We start from the raw sequence: 20,884 nt of genomic DNA, 5'->3' as shown, positions 1-20,884 counted from the left end.
AAAAATAAGCAGTGCATGAAAGGTCTGTCTAGTTATAAATTAGTATTTCTTTAGTAGTCCCAAACGGCACCATTGGTTAGGAAATGCATTATCACTGGAAAACAGTGGAGTGCTTTGAACTGTTTGTTCAAGATAAAAATTGAGAAGAAGGGCACACTTCCCCGCTCAAACTCCCCCATGCAGCCCAAAAGCTTATAAACCAAAACTCTCTGGAGCATATTTTCAAGATCAGAGAGGACTACGTCTGATGCAATTCCAAGTGTCACATCACAGTTAGACCAAGCTGATTAAAATCCGCTGACAGTGGGGTCCTGAACACTGTCAGAAAAGCTCAGATACAAAAAATAAGATTTCAAGAATTCTAGAATCAATCCACCTGGAGTCTTAGTATTTGTAGTACCCCTAATAATCTGAGTATTTTGTATACTTCTGTGTTGGGTTGGCTCCCAGGAATGTCATGCTAGTTAACTAAATTAAGGGGGGGAGGGGGAGAGAGAACGGGATGCCTTAGAATAAAATATTTTTCTGGTCCTGCCTTTGGAGATTTCACTTACAATTTCAAGATTGGAAGAATAATGTACAGTGCTATCATTTGTGTTTGTTCATTTGAAAATGCTCCATGTAGTTTGGCACACTTGTGCATTTATTGAAGGCATCACTTCTACGGCAGCCTTATCAAAAATATCCTTCCCACACCTACTAATGTTCTGATGCATCCATATAAGCCAATGTAAGACAGTTGCTAAAGTTTGTCATGATGCATGCCCTTGGGCAGGGGTGCACTACTGTGGCCCTCCACCTATTGTACCCTTTCCATCAGACCTGGCCAACAGTTAGGGCCATCTACTCTTGGCCTAACCAATCAAAGAAGTGAGACCTTCTACTACTACACAGGTGGCAGTAGTTGCCAGGTACACAAGAAGGAAGTCCCTCTCCAAATTCTGAATGGGAAAGCAAATTGATATATTCTTAAAGTACCTTTTTAGTGTGTTATTTTCACAGATAGCATCTACAAAGCCTTCATGAGGACATTCCACTATGATAAAGATTGCACCAGGATCCATGGGGGTACAGATTTCTTCAGCCAGGATCTGCAACAAGGTACACATTTGAGTACATACTACCAACACACATTGTCTATCAGAATTTTCTATGCTATGGCACATGTTCTAATAGGTGAGTGGGTTATAACTGTTACTGGAACACACTATGCTCAAAAACAATACATTTATGCTGCAATCATATACACCAGAGAAAAGGAATCTCTAGTTTCCGAGGGACCAAATCTAAACCAAGAAGTGGCCAGAAGAGGTCGCTCCTTTCCTAAGCCTTTTACTCCAACTGAGAAAATGCATAGGGCTAGGAATCCTGATGCCATCTTTAATCAGAGATAGCACGAGGTTCCCCCTGCACCCTATTCTCAATCTTAATTGGGAAAGTGAGTGAAATGCAGCAGGGGGACACACATGGGATTACCAAGCTTCCTTCTGGCTTCACCTGCCCACATAAGGTTAATAATAATAATGATTTATTTATACGCCACCCAATCACTGGGAATCTGGGCGGCTTGCAACAGAGGAGATAATAGACGGTTCCCTGCCCTCAGGCTTACAATCTAAAAAGACACAACACAAAAGGAGAAGGGAATGGTGGGGGGAGAGGGGATCAGGTCCAGCATCCTTCTCTCCCTCTGAGGCCTGGACCAAGGCAGATGGACTGGAGGGAGGGCTCTTTTTCTTAATTGAGGCCAGGCCCGATGGCGTTGGGCCTGTCCTTTCACTCCCTCCCAGGGCAGAAGATGGAAGGAGGAAGGGGAGGGCTCCTAAAATATAGCTCCTGCTCCCAAAGTGCCAGCTCAAACCCAAGATAAGGATTTGGCTAGTTCTCAGACTCTACCTAAATAATTCCAGTTTCCATCTCCCTTTGCCTTCTCCATGAAGGGGTTAGGGGTAGAGGGAGTGAAGTCATCTCCTTGAACAAAAAGCCATCTGGAAAACTTTCAGTCAACAACAAAATCAGTGGCCACACCCTGACATCATTTGACCTCCAAAGGGACAGATTTGGCCTGCCACATCATACTAGTTCTCCACCTCTTTTGGCAGTAATTTCCACTGAAAACAGATAGATTTGCATCTCTGTACACTCAAACAGAATTGCTTCCTATGTTAGCAAATAAAATTCTACCTTTTAGAATGCAAGAGTCATGCAGCAAGAATAATATTGCTCTTTGCAAAAGTACTTTACATAAGGTATTTGGGTATTAAAAATACCACACAAGGACAGGAAGTCAGCCCTGAGTGAATGGTGAGGAAATCCAATTTAAAATCTCTTTATGAATTAGTGTGAGGCCCTTTCATGTTTTTTTTTCCAAGTTACAAGAGCAAATCAGTATCAAAAGAAGTATAGACTAACTCGTTCAGACACTCCTACTGATTGAAATAAATACACAGTAAATGCTGTAGAAACAAATAGAAGTTGTATTTGGTTACATCCAATGACAATGATTCACAACTATGAAGACAACTAGACAACCCTAAGTGAAAAAAATTACTCCCAAAGTCATACCTCTCTGCCTTCAAACATGATGTTCTTCCCATCCTTCACAGCTGCTATTATGGGAGCAATTGCTGCTGTACCACTACAAAAATAAGGCAAAGATGTTACTGAACCTCATAGGATTAGTATGTTAGAAGCCCCTGCCTGTAAATATTTAGTGGAAATCCTTTTATACTTACACAGGCAAACCAAGCTCCTTTGCTTTGAGCACTAAAAAGTTCCCTTTCTTTGGATGAAGCTGCAGTTAAACAAAGATCTTTTAGTCACCTATTCTTTGTAATGCCTTCAATTATTTTACATGGTACAACAGTTGATATTAAAATAAACTATCCCTTAAAACAACTGTATATAATCTGAACATAGTATTAAAAATACCACACAAAGACAGGAAGGCTTATCTAGAAGTCTCCAAAAAGAAGCAGAGGGATGAAAGAACAAACACCTATAATATACAATGGGGACTACTCAATAATTATGAGGCTTCCAAAGCCACAACCCTACAAAGTAAGTCCCACTAAATACAGTGCATCCTATGTCCAAGTAAATATGCACTGAATTATTCTGAATGTGTTTAATTACCAGCCATTTTAGCAGTTTCACAATCAAAACTTACTCACAAATTAATGTGAGACATTTTCTAGGTAACAAAACACAGACCCAGAATAATCTTAAGAATTTTTATTCTGAAAAACTATTATCATCACATTTCCCTAACTCAGAAAGACTGGAAAAGTGAGAAGTGCCACTATCAAAATAAGCTGATGAACAAAACAGAAATCTCCTATCAGGTCTACATGTCTAAACTATTAATTCACTGACATGAAGTTAATATAAGACACTCTGTTATAACAGCATGATACACAACAGCAAGTATGAAGAATCTTCCTCTACCCTGAGAACCACGTTGGCTTAGAGCAGTACTTCTCAAATAGTGGGGCGGGCCCCCGGGGGGGGGCGCAAGGCTCTGTAAAGGGGGGCGCGAGGCTCTGTTATGCAGAGGTGTACTTATAACAATTTTATAGACAAATGATACTATTTACAGTCGCGCGGGGGGGGGGGGGGGGCGCGAAATGTTTTCTTCTTCCTAGGGGGGGCATGACAGAAAATAATTGAGAAGCACTGGCTTAGAGCAACAATGCTTCAGCCACAGGTGTGGTAGTTTAAACCAGAACAGAATAGAATCTTTATTACACTCATAAAACAGCACAGGTAAAAAGAGGATACAGAATAAAAGAAGATAAAAACACTGAGTAAAAACAGTATTTAAGGTATCCTTTTCAGATTACACAGCTTTAGTACAGCAAGACAAGACTGGTATTAGTCTATTTCAGAGGTCATTGTTTGGTGAATTTTAACTGTAGCTGAACAGAATGTGGCAAAATTATATGTTATATCAGGTTGATATCTGATAGCAGCACAGAAGAGTAAATCAGTGTGTCCTTGATATTTATGCAATAAAGGTGAAATTAGGCTGAGGCGGATGTCCCTGTAGTATGAGCACTGGAGTAGTAGATGCTTTGTTGTCTCTATTTGGCCAGAGTCACAGGTGCATAGTCTGTCTGAGAAGGGGATATTCTTATATCGGCCTTCAAGAACAGCTGAGAGAAGGGCACAACATCATGCCAAAGTAAAGGCCAGTGACTGGGTATTTCGAGTTTTGCTAAGCATGCCAGAGATGATGGCAAATATCTATTGGAGTCACTAGCAATAAAAGTTGGAGTGCTAGCTCTACTTCCAGTTGTCACTCTACCACCCATTGTTTGATAATTGCTTTAGCCTTATCATATCCCATGCTGAACAGAAAATCTGGAGAAGCCCAGTGATGAAATTTTAATCACTATCTGTTTCCACAGACACTGGAAATCATCAGTCAAGGTTAGTGGAGCAAGGCCAGTGGGGAAGAAGGATAGTCTGAGCCAGTAGCTGAGTATAGTCATCCACACTCTGGCATCCACTTTCCTGGGTAGTTCAAACCAGAGTTTCCCCATCTCTGAACAACAGCTACTGAGAAACTGTTCTTCAGTATAATAGCCATAGTAAAAAAGAATTTTGTGCCACATTTAAAACTAACAAATATGTTTTTCATGGGAGTTCTTACCTTACAAATAAATGCAACAACCAGAGATGGATCCCTCTGACCAACCTGCCACCTACCATCTTTAAAAAGAGAACAAAGAAAACCCTGTATTTGAGAAGAAGCAGTTTGCACAACTTTACTTCAAAAATTCATTCCCTGCCAAAATCAGGCCATCACACCAAACAATAATACTGAGAATGGCCACATCACAGTAGTTCCTGTATACTACAGGCCTAGCTCTTAGAATCTCTCCTAAGCAATATGATATTTACTTACACCCTAGCTTCTCTCTTCCCACTCACAAAGGACTTCCAATCCTGAGCCAGAGGATATGCTACCTCATTAGAAGCACCATTACTGTTACTGTAGTGTATTTTATGAAAACAGCCTTGGGGACCATTCTGGATAAAAATGTGGAAAAGGAATAAAACTCTAGAGGCACAGACATACAGTTTAATCTAGCTATTCTAAAAATCCTTAAAATATTTCACAAGAAAATCCAACTAGTAAAACTGGACAAAAGAGGAAGCATCTAGGAAATATAGTGGATTTTCCCCCTCCAACATCACCGGGCAGATGTGTTCTAGAATTCCTGTTAGCCATTACAGTTGGCCCTTTGTATCCACGGATTATTTATCCACCAATTCAACAATCCAAAGTTTGAAAATATTCAAAATCTTATTCTGAAAAGTAAGGATACCATTTTACTATGCCACTGTATTTAATGGGACTTGAGCATCCACAGATTTTGTTATCCATGAGGGGTCCTAGAACCAACCCCAATGGATACCAAGGACCCACTGTATTAACCCAGTGATATTAAAAAAGGGTATTCTGTGTTCAGTAGGCACACTGGTTAGTTAGCCTAGCAGGCCAAGGACATAGGCTGCTGGCAACAAATTGGGAGAGTAAACTTCCTGTTAGTGACTTGGTTGGACTGTTGTTCCAGGAATTAGGATGGAGATGGGTCACACCTGCACAACTCAATTTCATTTGTCCTATATGACCCCAGTGGTCCCTTTTAAACACATCTAGGCCTGTTACAGACTGCCAAAATAAAGCTGCTTCGGGTCTCTTTGGAGGTATACTATTTCAATGATGCATGGGTCCTAAGAGTCCGGAGGTCACACCAAAGCCACACTCCATTCCTAAGCACTGGAGTGCAGCTTTTGGTGCAGCTTCCAGATTCTTAGGATGCATGCATCATTTAAATAGCATACCTCCAGAGACCTGAAGCAGCTTTATTTTGGCAGTCTGTAACAGGCCCTAGTGTCCTCACTCTGAGACACATCCCAGCCTAGGGATCTGTTATCCAACCACAGAGATCTGGAGCTTTGGCCTTGGGACAGAACTAGTGGTATAGGGATCTTACTCTACCACCAAGCTGGGAGGTGATTCTAGAATCCACCAGCTAAAGGGTCATAACTATTTATTTTTTTTACCCAGGGTCCACTTGTTGCATCAATATACCACTAGAGCTTACTCTACAGCAGATATGTACCATGGACTCTCCAGACTCGCTTGGGGTTAGAGACACAGTACTCCTATGAAGGTAGGGAAAATGAAGGGAAAAACCCACATTTTTTTTAACCTAAGAGAGTATCTCTCTGGGAATCTAGGTCTTCCAACACAACTCTATGATCAACATCCATTGGAGGATGAGCATAGAATGTGCTGGAGAATGTAGAAATGCCTAGAGAAGTGTTCCCTCTAGGAATCTCTAAGTACTCCAGTGCAACATCTGGAGGAGGATGAGCACATGGCTGCGCTGGAGGATCTAGAGATTTCTAGAGATAACATATTAATCAAATCTGTGACTAATCAAACCTGCAAAAGTCAAAGCCACAAATCTGTAAGGCTTAGGTTTTGATACCGAACAGAGCCTTGGGAATGCCTTGAATTGCAGTCACTTGCAGCTCAGAACAAGAGGTCCTAAAGCTCGTTTTTCCCTAACTTAGAGTTGCTAGCCTGCTAGCTTCGATCTTAAAGTTCATCAGTGGATCCTTAAATTAATAAGCAAAAAACTTCCTCACCCATTTTCTCAGGGGATTCCTTACTCCTGTCCCTCTTTAGGTACTGATGCTCCACAGAGGGAGATCCTGGTCTCATGATATGCTTTTGATCTATACCACCTACTGATGACTGGGAGTTCAGATGCAGCCTTTGCTCATCTGCCAGCTTTTTGCCTGTTTCAGGAAAAAATAAGGAGGGATAAGAGTAAAATTAGAACATAAATATGTCTTTCTGCTCTTAAGAGTGTATTTAAACCACAAATATCTGTAATAGTGCTGCTAAACTGTTTCAATACCTCTTCAATAACATGGCGAATAGGCTGGCCCAGCTCCATCAGGGCTAGCCTGAAGAAAGAGGCTCCTCCCTCCTTAACTGTCATCCTTTGGCCCGTAAGGGAGAGAATAGGCTGGCCCCGATCCATCAGGGCTAGCCTGAAGAAAGAGGCTCCTCCCTCCTTAACTGTCATCTTTCAGCCCGTGAGGGAGAGAATAGGCTGGCCCAGCTCCATCAGGGCTAACCTGAAGAAAGAGGCTCCTCCCTCCTTAACTGTCATCCTTCAGCCCGTGAAGGAGAGAATAGGCTGGCCCAGCTCCATCAGGGCTAGGCTGAAGAAAGAGGCTCCTCCCTCCTTAACTATCATCTTTCGGCCTGTGAGGGAGAAAATTAGGCTGGCCCAGCTCCATCAGGGCTAGCTTGATGAAGAAGAGCCCTCCCTCCAGTCCATCTGCCTTGGTCCAGGCCTCAGAGGGAGAGAAGAATGCTGGACCTGATCCTCTCCCCCTCACCATTCCCTTCTCCTTTTGTGTTGTGTGTTTTTAGATTGTAAGCCTGAGGGCAGGGAACCGTCTATTATCCACTCTGTTGTAAGCTGCCCGGATTCCCAGTGATTGGGCGGCATATAAATAAATCCTATTATTATTGTTATTATTATTATTATTATTATTATTATTATTATTATCTTTTAAAAGGAGAAAAATAATTGAGAAATTTCTTGATTCCCGCTAAGTATTATCAACTAATCTCACTACTGGCATCCAGGAATAATTCCCACTTGGTTAGTTGCCAGTTTTAATATAGAAATTAAAGAATAGGAGCGGGAATACAGAACCTTATGCAGAATCTACATACTGCACATTATTTTCAGGAATGTGGTACAGTATAAGAGCACTTAATCTGAGTCCTGGATTCAAAATCTGTTCATAGACGTTCACCAAGAATAGGCTCCTATTTAACATTGGTGAAGCATAAAGCTCTGCTAGAGTACTTTTGCCTAGGAAGGCAATGACAGTAAGGTACAAGGGAGCTCTCCCACCACACCACAGTTATCAACTGAATCAGAGAGATAAGGAGAGGAAGCTGTGCACCTGTTTCTCCTCATCCTCCCACCCTGCTATCCCTTCAGCTGGCTCTGGGAAGGGACAGGAGGGCAGAGGGATAAGGAGAGGAAGGTGTACGCCTATTTCTCTTCATCCTCCCGCCCTTCCATTCCTTCAGCTGGCTTCCCATTGCTGACTAAAGCGATAGGAGGGCAGGGTTCACGAATAATCAAAATCGTGAATCTGAAGTCTGTGAACCCAAAGGGGTGGCTGTATTTAGACTTCAAGTCTGGGAAGAATATTCCTTTAAAGATGTTCCTTGAAAGAATATAAACAAAAACCACAAAGAATCACCTCAGATCATCCTGCAAGTTAATACATTGGACATGCCTGAAGACAATTAGTAGGGTTTATTTGAAAAGTGGGTGTTCTCTGGACTCTAGTATACTGAAAAAGAAGATCTAAACTGATCTGACTGGATAAGCAATTCCCTATCTGCGTGTTAAGAGAGAATAAAGGAGCTAAGTCAGAGCTATGTAATTAGGCTACTTAGGCATGTCTCTAAAGCAGGTAGAGAAGGCAATGACGAAGCTTTCCTGAGTAAAGTGCCTGATAACCTCTGATGTGCTGCCCTAAAATGGCGATACTGGGAAGGATGGGCTAAAGATAGATATATGCCTATATACTATTAACAATGTTAAGGTTTGCTCAAAAATTACTTAGGTTTAACACTTGGATGCCTGTGTTATACAGAAGCCTGTTAGAAATTGCAAAATTCCTCAAACTGATGAGATTCCATTCTCTCATAGATAATTGTTTGAATGATGGCTATATGACTTAATATAAGATGCCTTACATATAATGGTATGGGATGTAATCAAGGCTGCATCCCCACTGCAGAAATAATGCAGTATGACATTACTTTAACTGCCATGGCTCAATGCTATGAAATTTTGGGCACTTTAGTTTGTTGTGGCACCAGATCTCTCTGACAGAGAAGATGAAATGTCTTACAAAACTACAATTCCCATAATTCCACAGCACTGGAAAGTCTACAAAATGGGGTGGGGCACCATTCCTTTTTCAAACGTCTTGTGTAATATTTAAAAAACGACTTGTGTTGACATAACTCCACTGCCCCACTATGCCAGCATGAGTCACTAAGAGGATTCCAGTCAAAATGGCATACTAGCCCACCTTTCTAAGAATTAATATAATTACAATAATCGTGAAGTCGAAGGCTTTCATGGCCGGCATCCATAGTTTTTTGTGGGTTTTTCGGGCTATGTGGCCATGTTCCAGAAAAGTTTCTTCCTGACATTTCGCCAGCATCTGTGGCTGGCATCTTCAGAGAATATTTGCCTGGAAAGGACTTGGGTATATATATTGTGTGACCTGGGGAGGCAGGAGTGATTTGCATGTATATTGTTTTTGTGCTAATGGCAGGCCTCAGGGTGGAGGGTCACCACCATAAAAGCCATTAACCACAAGGAATAGAACATTACGGAATTTATCAGAAAGAGCACTACTGCCCCCCAAAATCTTCTCAAAATCATCTTCTTCATTTATGTTCCACATCAGCACTATCCATAATTTCACCTTCAGGGTCAGAAGAGGTGCTCCACTGTGCTTAGATTTCTATAAAAATGAATCCAATAAATTTCACCCATTCCTTACATGTTGTTAAACTAAAGGTGCCTTTACTCACCCACCAAGGGAACCTGATAGACAGTCATCGTTTCATCTTGATATTCTGGATCAGAATGAGGTCGCACAGCTACAACAAAGCAGATCAACTACTAGGCATTAGTGTGGTTTTGTTAATACAGACATTTCTACAAACAGAATATAGTTAAATAATATTATGTGCATGGATAATGCTACTGTGGTGATCCCTGGGGGCAAAGCCCTGTGCGTGGCTATTACTCTCAGGGGATCACTATATAAAAAGACCTTTCCGCTGCCACCACTCAGTGAATTGTCCCAAAGAACTATATTTTCCAAGCACACACTGAGACTTGCTTGGAATAGAGAGAGAGAGATCTAGTTTCCTTTCTTGCCAACCCCAGAACAACCAGTAGCCGAGTTAAGGCGCGTGTACAGGAGCCGAGAGATAGCAGATGCTTTTTAAGAAAGAAGTTTATTTTAAAAAGGGATAGAATAGGATAGAAAGAATTTATATCACTCTTGCAAAGCCTCCTTGCCTTGCAGGTCAAAAGAACATAGTTACAGAGTTCATTCCAGACAGGCCATGAATCGTCTCTGGGAATCACATGGGGTGAAACACCTCACTTCGGTCCCATATCATCATCAAACTAATGGCCTGGTGGAACGTTTTCATTCTACCTTAGGGACCATGATACGAAAGTTTGTGGAGGAACACTCTGATGATTGGGACTTGGCTCTGCAACAGTTCCTCTTTGCCTATCGATCTGTCCCACATCCCAGCTTGGGCTTCTCACCTTTTGAGCTGGTCTATGGTCATGAGGTAAAAGGACCACTGCAGTTAGTGCGCAGACAATGGGAAGGCAACCAACCTTCACAGCAAGCAAATGTTGTGGATTTCGTCACCAAGCTGCAAAACACTCTCAGGACAGCGTGGCAAGAAGCTCACGACAATCTCCGACAGGCACAACAAGACCAAAAGGCTTGGTATGACCAGTTTGCCAGGGAGCGATGCTTCCAGCCTGGGGACCACGTTATGGTCTTGAAGGCATCACGGACTAATAAACTGGAAACGTCCTGGGTAGGTCCTGCCACGGTGCTTGAGCGAATAGGTACTGTGAACTACCTTATCCAACTACCAGACACTAGTCTCAAACCTAGGGTCTATCATGTCAATTCACTTAAGCCCTTTCACGAAAGGCCGCATTACCTTCTTGCCCTTGAGGATCCAGAGGCAGATGAAGAAGAGTGGCCAGCAGGTGCGTTCTACGATAAGGAGGAAGGAGGCAACCTGGAGGACATTCAAATTCCCACAAGACTCGACTCAACTCAACGCAAAGAGTTTTCACATCTAACATCCAGGTTTGCTTCCCTGTTTTCTCCAGTACCTGGCTTGACCATGGATCCTCAACATGTAGTAGCAGCGGATGACACCCGACCTTCGGCCGAACAGCCTCGACGAGTGTCTCCAGTGGCAAAACAAGCAATTGAAAAGGAGATCAACGAAATGCTCGAGATGGGGATCATCCGACCCTCCCGAAGCAATTGGGCATCACCTGTTGTATTGGTGCCTAAGAAAGGAGGTAAAGAGATCCGGTTCTGTGTGGACTACAGGAAACTCAACTCTGTGACACGTCCTGAGCAGTACCCTATGCCTAGGGTGGACGAACTCCTAGAAAAGCTGGGACGTGCCAAGTATCTGTCTTCTATAGACTTGACCAAAGGCTACTGGCAGGTTGCTCTAGCTGAAGAATCCAAACACCGCACTGCGTTCATCACCCATATGGGCTTGTTCGAGTTCAACGTGCTTCCATTTGGACTTCGCAACGCTCCAGCGACTTTCCAAAGGCTAGTCGACTCCCTGTTGAGGGGCTGTGGAGACTTTGCTGTAGCCTACCTAGACGACATTGCGATCTTCTCTGACTCCTGGGAAGACCATCTGAAACATTTAGAGACTGTCTTTCGGCGCATTCAGGAGGCTGGCCTTACAATCAAGGCCAAGAAGTGCCAGTTTGTGCTGGAGAGGGTGACCTACCTCGGTCATGAGGTAGGCCAAGGGACTATCACACCTTTGCAAGCGAAGGTCGAGGTGATTCAGGACTGGCCAAGACCAAAGTCCCGAAAACAAGTCCAATCCTTCCTTGGCTTGTCGGGTTATTACAGGAGGTTTGTACCACACTACAGCCAGATTGCAGCTCCTCTGACAGACCTCACGGGTTCAAAGAAACCCAAGATAGTAAAATGGACTGAAGGGTGCCAGGAGGCTTTCGACACCCTGAAGAGAGCTCTGACATCTGACCCAGTCCTGATGGCACCAGATTTCGACAAACCCTTTACTATAGCCACTGATGCTTCAGACAGAGGCATTGGAGCTGTCCTGATGCAAGAGGGCCCAGATGGCTTCTTACATCCTGTGCTGTTTCTCAGCAAGAAGCTGTCTGTCAGAGAATCCAACTGGTCCATACCAGAGAAGGAGTGCTACGCCATTGTCTATGCCCTGGACAAGCTGAAGCCTTACGTATGGGGCCGCCAATTCACTCTCCAGACCGACCATGCAGCATTGCGATGGCTTCACTCAGTGCAGGGAGCAAATAAGAAACTGCTCCGCTGGAGTGTATCCCTGCAAGACTTTGACTTTGAAATTCAACATGTGGCTGGAGCCTCTAATGTTGTGGCTGACTGTCTCTCCCGCAGAGGGCTAGTGAGCCACTGAGGCCAATGAAGCCGCGCATCTTTGAACTACCTGAACTTGCTATATTGTTGAACTACCTCTCATTTGAGTCGTTATACTGTGCATTATGTGTTTGTTTACATTTCTTTCTCAGGTACCAAGATGACAGCCTAGCCAGGGCGGCTCTGATCCAGTGTTCCAGGCCAAGTGGACCTTGGGGGGCGTGTCACATTTATGCTTATGTGCTTTCTCTTCGACAGGATGAAATCTCAGCCAGTTTGGTCTCAACTTGCAGTTTCTTCCAAACGGCCGAGATTTGGGGGGCGTGTGATGACTGGTCCTTCAGTCATCTGGGAACTTCTTCTGAACCATAAGGGGTTAATCTGGGAGGGGGAACATGCTAATGAGAGATGACATCACATGCTAATGAGCTGTAGCATCATAGCTGATGTAAGGTCTAACTGACCAATCAGAAAGTAGGACCGTGAGATTCAAGAACTTTCTATGGGAAATCTTTAAAAGGCCCTTTGAGGCCATGCGGTCTTTTGTCTCTCCCTTGATCCTCTCCTGAGGGGGAACCAAATGATGTCTCTTGGAGTCTGGGGAACACAGACTCGGGAATGCAGGTAGAGTTGGCAAGGAGCCAGCTCCCTGCATCCAGGAATTCAAAAGGACTACAAATCCCATCTTCCGTGAGTAGTTAGGAATGTGTTAGCTAGTGCGTTTAGGCCTTTTTGTTATTTTCAACAATGGCTTGTCTGGAATGAACTCTGTAACTATGTTCTTTTGACCTGCAAGGCAAGGAGGCTTTGCAAGAGTGATATAAAGTCTTTCTATCCTATTCTATCCCTTTTTAAAAATAAACTTCTTTCTTAAAAAGCATCTGCTATCTCTCTGCTCCTGTACACGCGCCTTAACTCGGCTACTGGTTGTTCTGGGGTTGGCAAGAAAGGAAACTAGATCTCTCTCTCTCTCTCTATTCCAAGCAAGTCTCAGTGTGTGCTTGGAAAATATAGTTCTTTGGGACAATTCACTGAGTGGTGGCAGCGGAAAGGTCTTTTTGTATAGTGATCCCCTGAGAGTAATAGTCACGCACAGGGCTTTGCCCCCAGGGATCACCACAGCTACATAGACAGGTCCAAATCAAAATATACAGAACCAAAATCAAATTCTCAAGATGCAAACCTTATTGTTTTGCTAGACACTTATTACCAATCACAAAATAAGATGTCACAACATCAAAGATGACAGCAAATATCTATGCTCTAGATAAATAAGCCTGTGACTAAATCAATAAAACTGCAGCAAGAATTCAGAGATGACAGATTTGAAGCATGTGCCGAAATGTAGTACCTACCTAGGTTGATTCCTTTTAATGGGCCAGAAAATACTTTGATTGCTTCTAGGTAGTTTTGCTGGAACACATACATTAATGAGAAAGTCAAGAAAAGCAGCATTTCAGGTATTTTCGATCAAAATAGTAGCATGCATTATTCTCTTCCACTCTCAAGTCCTGCCCTTTTTATGTTTTATAATACTTTCAAGTATACATCACAGGGACTGCCCAACTGCAATCCTTACAAAAAGTTTGCAAATTATTATTCTCCCACATATTTTAGGTGGAGGACTCAAGCAGAGAGATAGGAATTAGCTTGCCAAAGGCCTCTTTATGAAATCATATACAGGGATGAGATTCAAACCTGGGTTGTCCTGGTTCACAAATCAGTCTGCTAGACACTGTGCTGCTTCTGCTGACAAAAAGTGATCACATGTCCTGCATTTCCACATGTATCCCACAGTGCAGACACAGCATCAAGAACCACAAGGAAAGCACAGCAGTAAGTAGCTTAAACATGGGGATGGGACAGATACCTGAAATAGCTTAACCTATGGTTGCAGTTAAAAAATAAATTTTACATCCTTAAGTCTGCTCAACAGACTCAGTATTACAGAGGCTTAGTTATCTGCAAAACTTCCAACAATTGTCCTATCCCATTATGGTACACAGAGGATAGCCATCATACTAGAAAGGTATAAAACTAACAAGCTTGGATTGGACACTATGGATGCAAACAAGTCATGAGTAGGATAACAACCATATGAACCTAACCTGGAAACTCCCAAGGAACTGCAGCAACAGCACTTTTTGGTACAAGTTGAGTCTCCCTTACCCAGAATTCTGAAATCCAAAATATTCTAAACTCCAATTTTTCCCCATGGGTGCTGAGATAGTGACACCTTTGCTTTCTGATGATTCAATGTAAACCAACTTTGTTTCATGCATAAAATTATTAAAAACAACATATAGAATTACCTTCAGGCTATGCATACAAGGTGTATATGAAACATAAATTAATTATGTGTTTAGACTTGGGTCTTTTCTCCAAGATATCTCATATGTAAGTATATGTAAATACAAGTATTCAAAAATTTAAAAAAATGAAATCAAAAACATCTCTAGTTCTAAGCATTTTGAATAAGGGAGACTCAACCTGTACTGCTTATCATTTACTGCCATGTATTTACTGTTAGATGAAGAGCTAAACAATTAATCATTGCAAAAATGAGCCACTCACCAGCTGCGGAGGTCCAGAAAGCACACACTTTGGAACCCCTGTTTCTTTCAAAGTAAGAATCATTCCTGGAAAAGAGAAAAAGCTTGGCATTGAAATGTACCATCAATCTGAAACTGCAGAGATGCTATTCAGTAAAGAAAGCTGACAGGAAGAGAATCAACTGAAATGTGGTGCTGGAGGGAAGTGTAAAAGATACCACAGACTGCCAAAAAGACAAATAAATGGATCTCAGAGCAAATCAAGCCTGAACTCTCCCTACAAGCAGATGACTAGGCTGAGATTGTTGTACTTCGGTCATATCATGAGAAGACATGACTCATTATAAAAGACAGTGAAGCTCAGTGAGTTAGAAGGCACTAGGAAAAGAGGAAACCCGCATCATAGCTGAATAGACATTATAAAGAAGCCACCACCTGGAGTCTGCAAAACCTAAATAGGCCTGTTGATAACAGGGTGACTTGAGGTCTCTCATTGAGAAGATTACTATAAGTCAAAGTCAACATGACAGCAGTTAACAAGTTCCAAAAATTAGTATTAACTAAAATCAGAGAACTCTCCTGTACTCTTATTTGTTATTACATTTTATATTCTGTTCTTTCAAACATCGCAACATAGTATAGTTGCCATTGCCCTCTCCAATCTTAGCCTCAACAGGGAAGTGACCAGGAAAACCTCCCTTCTCCAAGGAGTTCCAAAGTTTGGGAGTAGCTACTAAGAAAGCCAAACCTGCCTTGGAGAGTAGTAGAACCAAGAGAAGGGACGTCTCTGAAAATCTCTAAACCCAGGCAGGCTCATATGGAAGAATATGGTCCTTCAAACAGCCGGGATCCAAGTGATGGACAGAGTACTACTCAGACAGCATTTCAGAACTACTCATAATCTAATCCTATGTTAGACCAGTCTGGTTATACATTACCATTTGTATTACAGAATTACCATTGGCCCGGGGGGGGGGGGGGGGTGTCATCAGACAGTGTTGCTTTGACCCTGGGCTGCCAGTCTGGGGAACTCACAATAATCCAATTAAAACAGAGAATGTGTTCATTGAACAAACTCACCAGACAGACCACCGACATTAGCCCAGTTCATTCTGGTGAGGAAGATATTGTCTAAGCGAGCCACTTTTAACCTGTGGTGGAAACAACACTCGTTAAATACTTCAATTAAATTTAGACTGGTTTACCTTGTATGGCTTCTTCAACCCCAACCTCAGTGTCTATTTGTGCTTACTTGTGCTCTTGCATAAGGCGCTGTACTCCTTCCCCACAGTTAAAAAGATACCTGGAATATAAAACATGGTCATTTTATGACAGTGGTGTACTCTCATCTGCTCTTACAGGCAAATGAGAAGTAGCATTAGATTTCCAATTGGAATGTTTCTTGAAGATTAGAAGCTATTTTAAGTAAGAACAGAGTGCAACAGATGACTACAGAGAGTATCAATGAAAGCCCAAAAAGTGGGTACTGTATTTATATTTCTAATTATACATAATAAAGAGAAGAGGGACTTATCTGGAAAAGACAGTAAGAAACCTGGGCACACACAGGCTAAACTGGGTGTGTGCTCCTGTGATAATTCTAGTGCAGAAAATGGTTGGGAACTGCACTTGTCTTAACATGAAAGTATCATGAGAGAGCCATAAGGTGACTTAGCAATAGTGCTGCATCTGCACCGCAAAATTAATGCACTCTGATGCTGCTTTAACTGCTATGGCTCAATGCTATAGAATTCTGGGATATGTAGTTTTGTGAGATATTTGGTCTTCTCTGTCAGAGCCCTGTTGCTACAGCAAACTACAAATCCCAAGATTCCATAGAATGGAGCCATGGCAGTTAAAGTGCTGTCAAACTGTGTTAATTAGAATCATAGAAGCATAATAATAATAAAAGTTATTTATATTTCCTGCCTCTCCCTGTGGATCGAGGAGGGATTACAACCATAAAACAGTAACATCTAAAATCCATACAGTAAAACAATAACATCGCTCAGAAAATACAATTCAGAACACTAAAATAATCATCTAAAATACACAACTGCAGCCAAAAGTGGGGATTTTCCTTAGTGCTTTATAAAAAATCAGGTGGGTAGGCCCGCCGGAAGAGATCTGTTCTAAGTGCCTTCTTGAAGACATCTAAGGTGGTGATAAGACATCTCTTCCGGCAAGTTGTTCCATAGTTTGGGGGCTGTGGCTGTGTATGCTCTGTGGGAAGTTATTGATACCCTGGTCTTTGAATATTCTAACAAATTCTTCCCGGATGTTTTGAGAGGCAGGGCGGATTATGTAGGGAGAGGCGTTCCCTCAAGTAACTCGGGCCCAAGCCATGTAGGGCTTTAAAGGTAATGACCAACGCTTTGTATTGCGCCCAGAAGTTAATTGGCAACCAGTCAAGGGATTGTAGCACCGGTGTTATATGGTCTGACCTAGATGTTCCAGTGACCAATCTGGCTGCCGCATTTTGAACTAGTTGAAGCTTCCAAACTTGGTACAAAGGTAGCCTCGTGTTTCTTAATAGGGGGTCTAGGGAGGTTTTTTTCAGAAGCAGTTTCACTATCGCTTGTTTTAATTTAGATGGAAATATTCCCTCCTGAAAGGATGCATTTATTATAAGTTGTAATGATGTTTTTATTGTATCCCCTCCTTGAGTGGTCAGCCATGAAGGGCAAAGATCAAGAGGGCATGTTGGAAGAGACCCCAAGGACCATCCAGTCCAACCCCATTCTGCCATGCAGGAAATCTCAATCAAAGCATCCCCAACAGATGGCTATCCAGCCTCTGCTTAAAGACCTCCAAGGAAGGAGACTCCACCGCTCTCCATTGAGGAAGTTTGTTTGACTGTCGAACAGCCCTTACTGTCAGGAAGTTCCTCCTAATGTTGAGGTGGAATCTCTTTCCTGTAGCTTGCATCCATTGTTCCGGGTTCTGTTCTCTGGAGCAGCAGAAAACAAGCTTGCTCCCTCCTCAATGTGACATCCCTTCAAATATTTAAACAGGGCTATCATATCACCTCTTAACCTTCTCTTCTCCAGGCTAAACATCCCTAGCTACCTAAGTCATTCCTGATAGGGCATGGTTTCCAGGCCCTTCACCATTTTAGTCGCCCTCCTTTGGACATGCTCCAGTTTCTCAACATCCTATATAAATTGTGGTGCCCAGAACTGGACACAATATTCCAGGTGGGGCCTGATCAGAGCAGAATAGAGTGGCACTATTACTTCCCTTAAGTTAGACAGTATACTTCTACTGATGCAGCCTAGAATCATATTGGCCTTGTTAGCTGCCGCCTCACACTGTTGACTCATGTTCAACTTGTGGACTTCTAGATCCCTCTGCAGTGCAGAGGCAGCCAAAGTGAGGGAAGGAAGCGCCATCGCAGCAGAGCCCGGTCCAAAACAACAACAACAACGAGTGGGAGGCGTCTCAGGGGCCTTCCAGGAACGAGGAAGTGTCTGTGGGATTTTAACTCTGGAGAGCAGGGTTAGAACCCAGGTTCACCCTTGACTCCCACTGGGGTGCCTTGGGCCAGAAGTCCCACGCTCTCAGCCTCCTCGGGGGAAGACCATGGCAACCCCCTCCGAACCAATCTTGCCAAGAAAGCCCCATGATGGAGACGCCATGAGCCAGAATCGGCTTGAAGGCGCCCACAGCGACGAAGAGCCGCCCTCGGGGCACGCATCCCACTGACCGGTTGTACTCGGAGAAGACGTAGACGGCGGCCCCTGCGTCCCTGGTTCCCGCCGCCGCCACCTGGACGAAGACGGTGCTGGCCCCCCCTCGCGCCGAGGCCCCCGGGGCCCCCAGGCGCTTCTCCCGGGAGCGGAGGTGCCGCAGCGGGTCCTTGGGCGGGCGCTGGCGGCGGCAGGGCGGCACCCCTCCGGACATGGCTCTCCCCGGCGCCCACAGCAACCGCCGCCACATCCAGACTCCCGACGCGCACACGCGACCCGCTTCCGCACAGACGCTGGCAAACTCCGGCGCGTGGCTCTCGGGGCCAGCCCACACACACCTCCGCGGACCAATCGTATCGCTCCATCTGCGCGCGTGCCTCGTTCTTATTAATAAGGGCCAATCGGCAGGAAGGAACCAGTCATCACGTGGCCCTGTCCAGCCAATAGCAACGGGCTCCCAGGGCCCCGCCCACACTCCTGCGGGGACCAATCCCATCTCTCCATCTGCGAGTGTACCTCGTTCTTCTTAATAGGGGCCAATAGGCAGGAAGGAACTCGCCGTCACGTGGCTTTCATACCTTGTTTGTCTCCACTGACTCTATGATCCAGGCAGCTGCGACCGCAGAGTGAGCCACCGCCGCCTTTCAAATACTGCCCTTTCAGATGACGCAATCGTCGCACTTTGACGACATCATGGCTACTATGGCTGCATCCCACTGAATCCTCCTGGGATTTGTAGTTTATTGGAACAGACCTGTACCAAGGCGTATAAATCCATGGCACTGGAAAAGTGCAATAGATACAACAAGACACCATTTTCTATCTGGCTTTAGCTGGTGAGCCACTTTGCGTTCAAGTAAACTGGCAAAGCCACCGCCGAATAACTCTGTGGTGGGTAGATTTAAACTGGGATTTCACTATGCTCAGAAGTTAGAGGGCTAAAGTGAGAGCAGAGGTTGTTATTCATTCAGGTCATAGCAAATTCTCTGCTTTGGAATGGAAGCAATTTGGAAATGGCTCATAACTTAAAAATTTAACCCAAATAAAAGGAAGTGCTGCGTAAACACTTTAAGGACAGTGAAACCAAACATGCAGATAAACGATTGATTGAGGTGGGAATCTAGAGACGTATGCTAGGATAGCTGATGAATATCCAGGACTAGGGGTGTAAATGGTTAATTCAGTGTAACCAGTCAAAATGTGATTTGTAGTTTCCTTTGTTCAAAATGCTATACAAACTTTGTTTCCTTTGAATCCGAGGTCCCAGTAATTTGGAAGAATTCCCTGCTGGGAACAACAGCTGCAGCTAAAAACATGTTTCCTTTCGATCGACTCCTTGGTCTCCTTGCTGAATTCTGGTTTAAATTCTGGGTTTAAGATAATAATCTATAACAGTTCCTTGCCTAAGAAAACCCTATGAAATTGACGGGGTCACATAAGTCAGTCGGGATACACACACACACATACACATTTCATCCAGATAGCCATAATAATGTTTTAACCTTTGTTTTGCAACCAGATAAAGACAAAAATGAATAAGTATGGAAGGTGCTTTATTTAAACAGCAGGGAAAATATAAGCTACCAGTATACTCATGAGCAATGTTTTGGGGGGGGTTTGCAAATCCATAGTTAACAGCCAACTACATGACTACGGAAATCAGAAGATAATTAATAAATTAGCTTATGCATCCTACTCTTTTTAGTGTTACACCAAACACTCAGCACTTTCAAGAAATGCAGCAACGGAATGTTAAAACCAAGCCAATAAAAACATGCTTAGTTTCACAGGAGCATGCAAGTCATGCCTCTCACATACCTGATTTTAGAATGAAGTACCCCCACCAGAAACCAACATCTGAAACAGCAAAACTGTTGTTCTAATTGACTGTCTCAAAGGCATCTTCTCCAGAAAGTTAAAGAAAACTTTATGGTATGAGTCAAGGGCTTTCATGGCCAGCATCCATAGTTTTTTTTGTGGGGTTTTCACTGAAGATGCCAGCCACAGATGCTGGCGAAATGTCAGGAAGAAACTCTTCTAGAACATGGCCACATAGCCCGAAAAACCCACAAAAAATATTTATGGTATGACCTTTAGATATAAGCCCTCTTTTATTTGTAAGATTCCATCCAGATCTAGTTGTTCTTTTATGCCGACATCTCCACAGAGCTCTCAATCTGTTTAGTACTGTTAGGGCAGCTCTTATGTCTGCAAATCCTTCTGGCCCACTGTAATATGAAGAATGAATAGTTATGTAGTGAGGGGAAGCACTAACTCATTTAGGTGAGCTGACCATCAAAAGCTGGAACCATTTCCCAGATGCCATCCTTGAGAATTTCCACA

General features: G+C 43.4%; 1 protein-coding gene across 1 annotated transcript in view; it reads right to left on the bottom strand.

Annotated features, from left to right (window-relative positions):
• LOC149322047 (zinc phosphodiesterase ELAC protein 2-like) overlaps positions 1–18,856 on the bottom strand; it is a 34,389-nt gene extending 15,533 nt beyond the window's left edge. The window contains exons 1-11 of the mRNA XM_089533772.1: positions 18,559–18,856; positions 16,105–16,155; positions 15,933–16,003; positions 14,875–14,939; positions 13,656–13,713; positions 9,671–9,739; positions 6,667–6,819; positions 4,655–4,713; positions 2,736–2,794; positions 2,566–2,638; positions 979–1,091 (exon numbers count right to left, since the gene is read on the bottom strand). Coding sequence (XP_089389898.1) covers positions 979–1,091; positions 2,566–2,638; positions 2,736–2,794; positions 4,655–4,713; positions 6,667–6,819; positions 9,671–9,739; positions 13,656–13,713; positions 14,875–14,939; positions 15,933–16,003; positions 16,105–16,155; positions 18,559–18,791 — 1,004 coding nt within the window. The 5' untranslated portion in view covers positions 18,792–18,856. The remainder of the gene's footprint in view (positions 1–978; positions 1,092–2,565; positions 2,639–2,735; positions 2,795–4,654; positions 4,714–6,666; positions 6,820–9,670; positions 9,740–13,655; positions 13,714–14,874; positions 14,940–15,932; positions 16,004–16,104; positions 16,156–18,558) is intronic.
• Positions 18,857–20,884: the final 2,028 nt, after the last annotated feature.

Source organism: Sceloporus occidentalis, unplaced genomic scaffold (genome assembly GCF_023333645.1).
Source record: "Sceloporus occidentalis isolate IW3139 unplaced genomic scaffold, rSceOcc1.0.p SCAF_1, whole genome shotgun sequence".
NCBI classification, from domain to species: domain Eukaryota; kingdom Metazoa; phylum Chordata; class Lepidosauria; order Squamata; family Phrynosomatidae; genus Sceloporus; species Sceloporus occidentalis.
The sequence above is the reverse complement of the archived record's forward strand: the minus strand, read 5'-3'. Positions and strand labels throughout refer to the sequence as shown.